The 10,769-nt window shown below is 39.5% G+C and overlaps 1 protein-coding gene across 2 annotated transcripts; it reads left to right on the top strand.

Moving 5' to 3' along the window:
- The first annotated feature begins 613 nt into the window (after nucleotides 1-613).
- LOC111227880 (ectonucleoside triphosphate diphosphohydrolase 4-like) lies at nucleotides 614-7,570 on the top strand. 2 transcript variants are annotated; one of them, XM_022753611.1, is made up of 13 exons: nucleotides 614-756; nucleotides 1,131-1,258; nucleotides 1,358-1,555; nucleotides 1,645-1,850; nucleotides 2,046-2,196; nucleotides 2,356-2,459; nucleotides 2,866-2,925; nucleotides 3,131-3,285; nucleotides 3,893-4,059; nucleotides 4,180-4,504; nucleotides 5,248-5,333; nucleotides 5,434-5,595; nucleotides 6,346-7,570. In XM_022753611.1, the coding sequence occupies exons 2-13, from the start codon at nucleotides 1,251-1,253 to the stop codon at nucleotides 6,578-6,580; spliced, it is 1,857 nt and encodes a 618-aa protein (XP_022609332.1). In that variant the 5' UTR covers nucleotides 614-756; nucleotides 1,131-1,250; the 3' UTR covers nucleotides 6,581-7,570. The 2 variants fall into 2 exon arrangements, with proteins under 2 accessions (XP_022609332.1, XP_022609342.1); XM_022753621.1 differs by having other exon boundaries at nucleotides 3,131-3,261.
- The last annotated feature ends 3,199 nt before the right edge of the window (nucleotides 7,571-10,769 follow it).

Below are 10,769 nucleotides of genomic sequence, written 5' to 3' on the forward strand. Positions count from 1 at the left end.
ACACAATGTGCAAGTGAAGGAGGACTACAACGCTACAACTACACAACAACTCAGCCAAAGAAAGTGGACTAATCTAATTATTATTGTTTATTTATTATCAACTATTATTATTATTGTTATTATTATTATGCTAATGGACACATGAATTTCCCCTAGGGGATAACTATCTATCTATCTATCTATCTATCTATCTATCTATCTATCTATCTATCTATATTACTATACCTTATAGCATACTATAATATAAAAAACAGCATACAAGTGATTGAAATATATTATAAGAGAATATGTATGATAATTTGATATATAGTTTAACAAGTTGAGAACCACGGAATAAAGAGATATTAATATCATGTAATAGAAACAGAAACACTAAAAGGGACCACGAGAAGACTGAAAGAACAAATTCTGAGGATTTATTTTGTTTATTTAGTTACTCGCAAGCAATCCAGGACTTATTTTTGCCTGGTCCACATTCCAGCAATTAGACGGCAGTAGTGCGCCTTAATCCCGGTTGCAAGCCGCCGTTAAATGGAAAAGAAGGAGAAGAGTGTTGGGCGGTTTAGGTTTACCCATTTTGTTGCTTGTTATCCGGACAACGCGGAGATGAAAATCAAACACACAGCAGACGGAACAACCACGTCACTCGTCGGAGACGTGCCACACATACTCGCTTAACGTTAGCCAGCGGTTAGCATCTGGCTACTCAGAAATGTCCATTATCCGAGAAAAGGGGGGACTTTCACTTTTTTGTTAGTAAGTATTAAATCAGTTAAAGGCCAGGAACATATAACCGTACTGTGTTGACAGTGACGATACGTAAAAATATGTAAATTCAGGTCTTATAGCTCGCTCCTACAGCCAGACACTTGACGATAGTCACTGTCCACAGCTAACGCTAATGTTACCTGCGTTATTTTTAACAGTAGCAGCTCTTCCGATGTGTTTTATTTCTCTTTACCGTGTAAATACATAAAACTGCCCATTACAGCACCAATAACGAAGCGGGAACATTGCCGTCCACTTGTCAGAGCACTTGGTCTAACCCAAGGCCTTTCACATGCAGTAATAACTTGCCTTGTACACGTTAACCGATTAAGGTGTTAATTCCGGTATTTCCCCCCCTAAAGGTCATGATGATAAATAGGGAAAACGGGATGAAACCGTGGAATAAGCCAAACCAGCCTTCTTCAACCGACCGATTAAGGACTTACGTTAAGTAAACCCTCAAATTGAAGACAATCAGCACCATGGGAAGGTTGGTTTGGTGTCATTTGTGGTAATGTAGTTTGAGTCACACACCTTTTTGTTTGAAGAACTCTTTGCTGAGGCTCTTCTTTCTTTTACCTGCTGACAGGATCAGCTTTTCGTGCCTTTTCCCAGCCTCGTGGCATTTCAGCCTGTCATCCCAGGTTCTTCCTCGGCTCCTGACACCTTCCCTCAGACAGCTGCTCTTCATCGGCCTGGTGCTCTGCCTCGTAGGACTACTTTACTTGCTGCTTGTCACTGGAAAGGGACACGCCAGCTGGATCAGAAAGGAGAATCACTTCCACAGGTGACCTTACAGCTGCTGTGTAAGTGTTAATGTCATAATGAACACAGGCAATATTACGTCAACGTTAACAATTCTTTGTGGTTCATAAGGCACTTGGCAAGGGTGACGGATGTGGATGCAACGGATACAAGCAACCCCAACCTGAACTATGGCCTAGTGGTAGACTGTGGCAGCAGTGGCTCTAGGGTATTCGTGTACTGCTGGCCACGGCACAATGGTAATCCCCATGAACTTCTAGACATCCGGCAAATGCGAGATCAACACCGCAAGCCAGTGGTCATGAAGATCAAACCGGGTAAGCTTCCCAGTGCTTAGCTTCTCACTAATCAAAACGTTATGTAAATGAGAGTGTAGCAAATATTCAGCAATTAGCACTGTTTGTTTAAAGGCTCAAATTATGAAATATAATGTGAGACAAACCATTGTAAGTTAGCCTGTTATTTGCCTAATCTAAAACAACATGTTTGGTCTTTATGTTTTTCCCTCGTAGGTATCTCTGAATTGGCTAAAACACCAGAGAAAGCCAGTAATTATATATATCCACTGCTCAGCTTTGCAGCCCAACACATTCCCAAAAATAAGCACCAAGAAACACCCTTGTATATCCTCTGCACAGCTGGAATGAGAATCCTTCCTGAAAGGTACAGTTGGGCCTGAAGAGAATAACCGTGCAAGATGTAAATAAGACTGCATGATATGTTCAGATCTCGTGTTTATTAAACACCACTGAGTGAGTGAGTTATATTGGAAAAGGGAAAACCATTATTGATTATGAAGTTTTGCTCTTTGTTTAATCTCAGTCAACAAGAAGCACTTCTTGAAGATCTGCGCACAGACATCCCAGTCCACTTCAACTTCCTCTTCTCTGATTCCCATGTAGAAGTGATTTCTGGAAAACAGGAAGGTAAATAAAAGGAATAATAAAAATAGACTGGAATAAACTAAAATTGCATTTCTATTCTGTATTAAATTCTATTGCAGTTGCCACATTATTCAGCTTTATGACTTAATGAAGCTGAAATGAAACTTAATTATGAATATAAAGTATTTTATGTTATAGCATATTTAATGATATATAATGATTGATTATTTGATTCATTACTTCTGGGGTGCAGACAGATTTCCTGCCAGTTATACCTGTTACCTGACACCCAACTTAATAGGGAAATGAATTTGCATTGCCGCAAGAAGGGGATGTTGGATTCCTTTCTGTATTGTAGACCTACTGTATATTTTAAAACCAGTGCAGCATTGAAAATGCTGATAAAAGTTTGTGTAATAATTCTGAAAGTTGTTTCCACTGGTTTTAGGAGTTTATGCTTGGATTGGAATAAACTTTGTCCTGGGAAGGTTTAACCATGTGCACAATGGTAAGGACCCAAGCAGGTAATATTTCACTGGCATATTATTCTAAAAGGTTAATTTTTGTTTTGCTTTCATGCAAATTGAATTGCTAATGTGTTACAAGTCAACCAATACAAACTTGTGGGGATAACAAGTCTTTAGCTGCACAGTAATCGTGTGTTGAACCTTCCCTGCCTGACTGTCTCACCTTTCTCTTGTCAATCATACAAGATGGGGAAGCTGTAGTGGAGGTACATGTTCCAGGCAGCGATCAGCAGGAGGCGCTGGTGAGGAAAAGGACTGCCGGTGTCCTGGACATGGGCGGGGTCTCTACACAGATCGCATACGAAGTGCCCAAAACTGTAAGCTTTGCTTCTCCACAGCAGGTTATTATCCACAACCAATTCTGTTTTTGTGCTGTCTTTGGTTTTTGTCACTCACCCTTTGTTCTTCTCCCTCCTTCCAACCTCTGTCATTCCCTGGTTAAACCTGTATGCACCATTTTTGTCCCGTGGAGATGATCTGCTCTCCATTCATCACTATTGAAGGCATACTGTAAGCCTGCTGCATGACTCCATAGCAGGATTTAGGACTGAAAACATTAAGTCATTTATGTGGAGACCATCAAATACAAAGGAAGTTGTCAGTGTCAAGAATTTTTGTTTGTGTTGCATTGATTTATTTATATAGTAGGTTTGGCATACACTGCTTGTCTTTTTTGCTGCCATTGTTGTTCCTTTACACCCCATGAAGTTCAGCTGAATTTTCCCCACTTGCCTTGTAAGGCAGTTTTTAGCTTCCGTTCTTTGATGTGTTGAAATACATCAAACTAGACATGACAATATTTAGCTCTACTGTTAATGTGGCCTCAAACATAGGTGACCAGCTGTAGTAATCAGTTCATGTTTTGAATGCCAGCTCTGCTGTCATGTAGTAATATTAATTTATTACAGTGTGTCATCTTTCCCAGGCTGATTTTCGTTTATTCCCTAGGAGGAAGTTGCCAAGAACTTACTGGCAGAGTTCAACTTGGGATGTGACGCACATCGCACAGAGCATGTTTATCGTGTTTATGTGTCCACCTTCCTGGGTTTTGGAGGAAATGCAGCACGCCAAAGATATGAGGAAAACCTCATCAGAAATACTGCCACTCGAAACAAGTGAGATCCACAGCCAAATATAATCGCTTGATTTATAGATTTTTTGCAAATGTTTTCCAGAAGTCAGTAGCTACACAGTTATGTGTGGATTTAAACTTACACTGTTACTGATTTTTTCAGGCTCTTAGATCAGCATATTGGTGAGTCGGCAGAGTCCCCCCTCCTGGACCCTTGTCTACCCACAGACCTGCAGGATGAGATTGGTCCATTTTCACAGAGGCTCTATCTGCGAGGCACAGGAGACTTTGACCAGTGTCGTCAGATTCTCCAACCGTTCCTCAACCGCACAAATGAGACCCAAACCTCCCTCAGCGGTATCTACCAGCCAGCCATTGAATACAGCAACAGTCAGTTCTACGGCTTCTCTGAGTTCTACTACTGCACGGAGGATGTGCTGCGCATGGGTGGGGATTATAATGCTTCGAAATATACCCAGGCTGCTAAGGTAAATGCCACATAGAGAAATCACTCTCATGAAGCATGGTGTATATACCCTCAATAAGTAACTTATTATTGCCTATCTTTTCATATATTTTTTTATCTTATCAGAAATGCAATCTTTTTTTATTTAAAGTATATCTTTTTGGGCTTTTGTGCCTTTATTGGACAGGATAGTAGAGAGAGACAGGAAATGGGGAGGCAGAGAGAGGGGGAATGACATGCAGTAAAGGGCCGTCTGATGTGGGATTCGAACCGGGGCCTGCTGCAACGAGGACTGTAGCCTCTACATATGGGGCGCCTGCTCAACCCACTACGCCACTCGATGCCCCGGAAATGCAATCTTATTGCTATTAAAAGCACCAATGTCTTTGAGTGCAGTTAAAATTTGTTTGTCAAATAGCTAGTCATTACACTGACACTGGCTTTTTTTATTTTGCTGTGTTCAAGACATTCAGTGTTTTCTTTCTCAACTGTTTCCCTGTCCATTTGAAATAAGGATTTCGAAACACCATGCTTTTTATGTTTAGCAAGGATGTTGGTTTACTTACAGAGAAGTAAATTTAAAAAGTAAAAGAAAAGTATATTCTATTAATACATATTAAATTGGTGACATTGATTCCTGATTGGCCTTTGAAGTATGCTACTGTAGTTTTAACAGTATAATTATTTGGCAGCAACAGAGGTTTGTGTACTATTTACTGATGTCTTATCACTGGAAACTTTCCTGACGTAGTTTAACATTCACAGAGTTACTGTGCCACCCAGTGGAAGACTCTGAGGGAACGCTTTGACTCTGGCTTGTATGCCTCACATGCTGATCTTCACAGACTTAAGTAAGTCATACAGGATTATTAAAACTACTTCTAAAACCACTTGGTCACACTCCCAAGAGTTTTCCTGGACAAGAATGTTTAACAATGTTTATGTCTGCAGGTACCAGTGTTTTAAATCAGCATGGATGTATGAAGTATTGCACTCAGGCTTCTCTTTCCCAACCAATTATAAAAACCTGAAAACTGCCCTACTGGTCTATGATAAGGAGGTCCAGTGGACTCTTGGAGCTATACTTTACAGAACACGGTTTCTGCCTTTGAGGTAAGATTTTCTTTCACCTGTTAGATTTTCTCTAAATGTTAGCCAGCAAAAAGTGTCTCCTCAAAGCCCATTTAGTTAAATCTGTTCTTGAGTGTTGGTGGAGAAGAGATTGTTTAGTCTTCAGAACTATCCTTGATAAAAACACCGTTTGAACATGAGTGGAGAGTTGAAACAATGATCACTACTTAGGATTGGCTGCTAAACAGGCATAGCACTAATGCTTGCAGAGATGGTGACTTTTTACTGCATTTGGCAGGACCTAATTAAAACTGTCTCTGGTCTCAAACATAATATCCTAACTGTGAAAATAAACTCTAGCCTCCAATAAATGAAAAATCATGAACACTATTACACAAGAACCACCTGTGTCTTTTTCTCATGATCTTGCTGACTTATTAATGGACTATTCTTTTAAAAAATTATTCATATGTGAAATATGTTCACATGTATTGTTGACATTCAAAAAGGAAGCTGGTTCTGATCCAGCTTACTTAGAAAAAGACTGCAGTTTGGCAGGTTTGAGATTAACAGCAGGTCAACAGAAATTTAAACTAAACTTTAAAAAAAGGGGATTCTTATAAGATCATCTATCATCCATCAAATCAAACTTCCTTCCTTAATTAGGTCTTAATATATAATGAACAGGGCCCTGAACTAAATTTTTAATTGCACATTATCTCTTTGTGCAAAGCTGGTCTAATATGTGTGCGTTTTTTGTTTATTTGTTTTGTTTGCTTTGGCCTCTTTCAGGGACATCCAGCAGGAAAGCTTGAAAGGAGTGCATTCTCACTGGCGGCACAGCTTCTCCTTTGTCAACAACCACTACTTATTCCTGGCTTGTTTCTTCATTGTGTTGTTGTCTATTATGCTGTACTTACTGCGACTCCGCCGCATTCACCGACGTGCGGCACAGCACTGCACCCCCTCCTCTGTACCGTGGTTGGAAGAGGGCCTTGGCTCACCCACACTCCCTATCAACCTCTAAACTTTGTAGAGCGTAAAGTCTGGACAGCATGTCTGATTTTCCAAAGCCAATCCTCACACTTTTCTTTCTGAAGCTATCTGCTTGTTCAGTAAGCCCTGAAAACAGGGCTGCTCCCTGCTATGTTGAGAGATGGAATTGAGATTTAGACAAATTAGGAAGATCTTATGTGAGTCTTCAGACTTACCTGAGCCAATGTTTGTGTGTAAGTTATTTTGTTTAATATTGAAATGTCTTTTTTAGAATTAATTTTCTTGCCTGTCACGCACTCCTTAGTCAATTTCAAATGGCAGCTGCCTCCAGGTGTCTTCTAATTCATATCTAAAACAGACAAACAAAACGGTACATTTCTGGCTAGGTAATCTTCCATACCCAAATAAATATGTAATGTATACTTTGAATTTCACAAAGGTGGACAAATATACCACAGTGGCAATTTTTTATTTTGTAAGTATGTTTGGGCATTTGCCTTTATGCCTTTTATATGTGCATGATCACATTTTCTTGTTTGTTTTTATAGTTGGTGTCTACAGAAACCTCAAATGCAATACGATTTATAATTAGTGGAAGGAGCACTTTCTAATGCAGTTTAGAATAAGACTGCACAGCACTTCCCAGATGGAATGATTTTGTGTGTGTGCGTATGTGTGCGTATGTGTGTATTTCCCAAATTGTCCTGCCTCTAGTGCAATACATGTCTTGTCACTGATGGGAAGTTCTCCAAAACACATCTGTTCTTTTGTGTAGAGTATCAGTCTCTCTTTAAGCCCTGCTGAAATTCTTGTGTTGGGTCATCTGACTGTTACGTTGGATACCGTTGCATATATTTATGTTGGGCTTCATTTTCAGAAGCTGTCATATCACTGCTGTGAGGGGATTGTAAATGAGTGCACATATCCCATTATTTATATGGAAATGGTCTAGTAAGATGTTTGCACAGATAAATGCGAAATAAATGTCACATTGCAATTCAGTAATAAAGGTTTTATGGTATACTTGTCTGGCTGTTTATTTCACAAAGAGGAGATCAGACTAAACAAATGGTGTCTGTATTTTCTCAGAGTAAATCTGAAATAAGTGATTCTAAAACTATAAACACTGACCTCTCTCTCACTGAAAAGGCATCAATCAGTGGTAGTAATCTGTATGTAGCCACATGACCACATAAGCTTAGTACAGATGCAGTAGTGGGTTAAATGGTGTTACAGCTGTTCAGAGGTGTCCTGAGAGAAGTGGTTTGGCCACTGCTGTCCTTGTTTTCACTTGCAGATCTGGTAATGAAAATGGGACAAATGAACTGCCAGGATTCTACGCAACTGGGAGAGTCCACACAGGCCAGAGTTTACAGAATGGCTTAGACTCATGACAGAGTGGTGCTTTTGAAAATATGATTGCCAGGGTAAATAATACTTCAAACAAAACAAGCCAGACATGGCAGGCTTTCATGGCTTACATTACTGGTGCAACGTCTTAGAGAGGGTATAGGGCGCTGGTGGACAGAATATATATGTATTCGCTTGTGTATGGGTATATATATATATATATATACGTATATATATATGTGTGTGCATATCTGTAAGAACTGTGGGGTGCTGGGGTGGGGGGGTTTGTAGCTGCCTTTTTTCTTTTTGTTTTTTGTTTGTTTTTTTCACAACTTTTACAAATGATACTGAACTTCATTATTTCACTTTTGTATTAGATGTGTTTATAAAAGTTAATATGTTACAGTAAAATGAATAAAAATTTAAATGACAAAAAAAAATGGGACAAATGAGACTAATAATTTAAACTGCACCCCATGTGAGGGTCATCAGTTGCTGAAATCTTTTTATGCCCCCGTGTGTAACCTGAAACTTGTACAATCATTACTGTATTGAGCATATGTTGCCTGATAAGGAGACCCAACCTACTTATCTATTCAAGCAGGAATGTGCGATTACATTTTTGTCAACACCATTCAAAAACTCGAAAAGGGATGCACAGAAACTGTCATAACATCAGGACTGTGACGTCTCAGAGGAATCTAACACAGAAACATTTCATTGGCCACACCAAACAAAGGGCCCGTCCATCAGCTGTGGAATGAAACTGCTGAATTTGAATGAGTGAGTTTCTTCAGCTAGCCTCCTCACAGTATTGAGCTTTTGCCCTTACTGCTGAGAGAATTGTTCACTTGTGTATTCATGACAATATGTTTAGTGGCCGATGCGTTATTCCAGGTACCCATTCAAAACAGTGCAGACACAGCACAGTGCAGCACCTGATGTGCTGTGAGTGTGGAGTGTTAATACTTGATCCACTCTGCATGTGGGCCACAGTAGACCCTCCTGTGTGGTCTCCACTGGATGGTATTTGTCACCTACAACCACTGCAACTTCCACAGTCAGTTTATTGTTGCACTTACAGATTGGCACTTGGATGAGAAAATATTTATATTATATACATGACCACAGTCCATATCATACAACATGTCTGGTTAACAACTCACATCTTTGCTTGTTCTGTTGTACCTATGAGTTGAACTGAATACAATGTCTATTTCACGGAAATAGCAGACTATGAACCTTGTAGTTAACGGTAAAAAACAAGAGTTTTAACAGTTATACCTCAGTGATACCTGTGTGTCAAATTTTATGATAAAGAGGGAGTCAGTAGGTAACATTGACGGGAACAAGGTTTTCACAGTCAGTGTTACAGCTCTGACTGTAGTTTCCTTTGTGAACATGTGTAAACCAAATTTAACAACACATCTTGAACAAGTGGCTCTTTAAGATGTCAGCAGCCTCCTATAGTGCTGAGTCACTGATGTGTCACACTGCTTCGCCGACACACCCACAAAGACACTGTAGTGTGGTTTGTGTGTCGAGCTTATGTTTCAGCCAATGGTGAGCGACACAGGATAGTTAATAGATCAAGTTCAACTCAGTGGCTGTAAAGATAATTAATACAGTTTCTTTAATAGAATAATATGATTCACAAATCCAGTATTTTGACTGCCAGCTATAGTTTCTAAATTGGATCTCTCCCTGTGTGTAAAAAGGAGAGTGGATTGACGTAGAACCACTAAATCTTTAGTATTTTCAGTCGAATCAGATGATATCCTAAACACAAACTGGCATCCAGTTGGACATCAAGGTGAAATTTAAACTTCTGGCATGCAACAAGAGACAGAATGACACAGCCAAAAAACAAAACATAAATTATTAAGAATAAGAGAAAATGTGCAGACATTCATTTAGTCTTATAAAGATAACGGATCTCTAACAGGGTCCCTGAAATTTAATTAGACAAGAAATGAATTTAAACCTGTAAGTTAGTAACATTGAATACACAAGTCTGAACACGTGATAACAATGTCATACTTCTTATTCAGGAGCTGAAACTAAAGCATGGATGTAGTGCACCCTTTTGCTAAGAGGCTTCTGTATTCCCTCTATAGGCTACTTCATATGTTCACATGCTGTGAAGTCGGGATATATAGATCAGCATGTTCAAATTTAAGGGTGCTATAGATGAGAGATGATGTAGATGTGTAAGCTCACTTTATTTCAAATATATTCTTTCAGCCTACTTTTTTCCCCCTCGCTTGTCATTTAGAAAAGACCAATGTGGTTGCAGAGAGTTTATGTGAGTGGAAAGGGGCCATTCTGCATAATAAGTGCTTTTGATAAGCAGCCAATAAGTAAAATTTGAGTAAAACTTTTTTTATGAGTATTTTTTATGCTGTATTACGTTATTGACACATTTGCTTAAATTGCCAAAGAATTTAACATTTTCTTCCAACACTGGTACAACTATATACAGTGTTAGGGGCCAAGAGATGGAGATATGTTCTCATGAATAAGGGAAAATTGTAGGATTTCTATACTCTAGTATTGAACAGATGTTGCCTGATAAGGAGACCAAACCTACTTCTCTATTCAAGCAGGACTGTGCGATTACGTTTCTGTCAAAACCATTCAAAAACTTTGAGGGAGAAAACAGTGACAGACAGGGATGCACTGAGACTGACATAACAGCAGAGCTGTGAAGTGTCAGAGGAATCTACCACAGAAACTTTTCATTGGCCGCCCCAAACAAAGAGCCCGCCCTATTATTGAATAACTAAAACGTGATTGGCCCGTATTTGCCTGGGACATGCCCCCAGCTGTCAACGTCACACCGTCGCTGCAACTCCACTAAGTAGTAGAGA

The sequence above is a fragment of the Seriola dumerili genome, unplaced genomic scaffold (genome assembly GCF_002260705.1).
Source record: "Seriola dumerili isolate Sdu_G_001 unplaced genomic scaffold, Sdu_1.0 BDQW01000017.1, whole genome shotgun sequence".
NCBI classification, from domain to species: domain Eukaryota; kingdom Metazoa; phylum Chordata; class Actinopteri; order Carangiformes; family Carangidae; genus Seriola; species Seriola dumerili.

What these genes read in the sequence shown, in the direction of transcription:
- LOC111227880 (XM_022753611.1), top strand. An exon ending in GATTTCTGGAAAACAGGAAG is followed by an intron (nt 2,460 to 2,865) that starts GTAAATAAAAGG and finishes CACTGGTTTTAG; the next exon opens with GAGTTTATGCTTGGATTGGA. An exon ending in AATATACCCAGGCTGCTAAG is followed by an intron (nt 4,505 to 5,247) that starts GTAAATGCCACA and finishes TAACATTCACAG; the next exon opens with AGTTACTGTGCCACCCAGTG.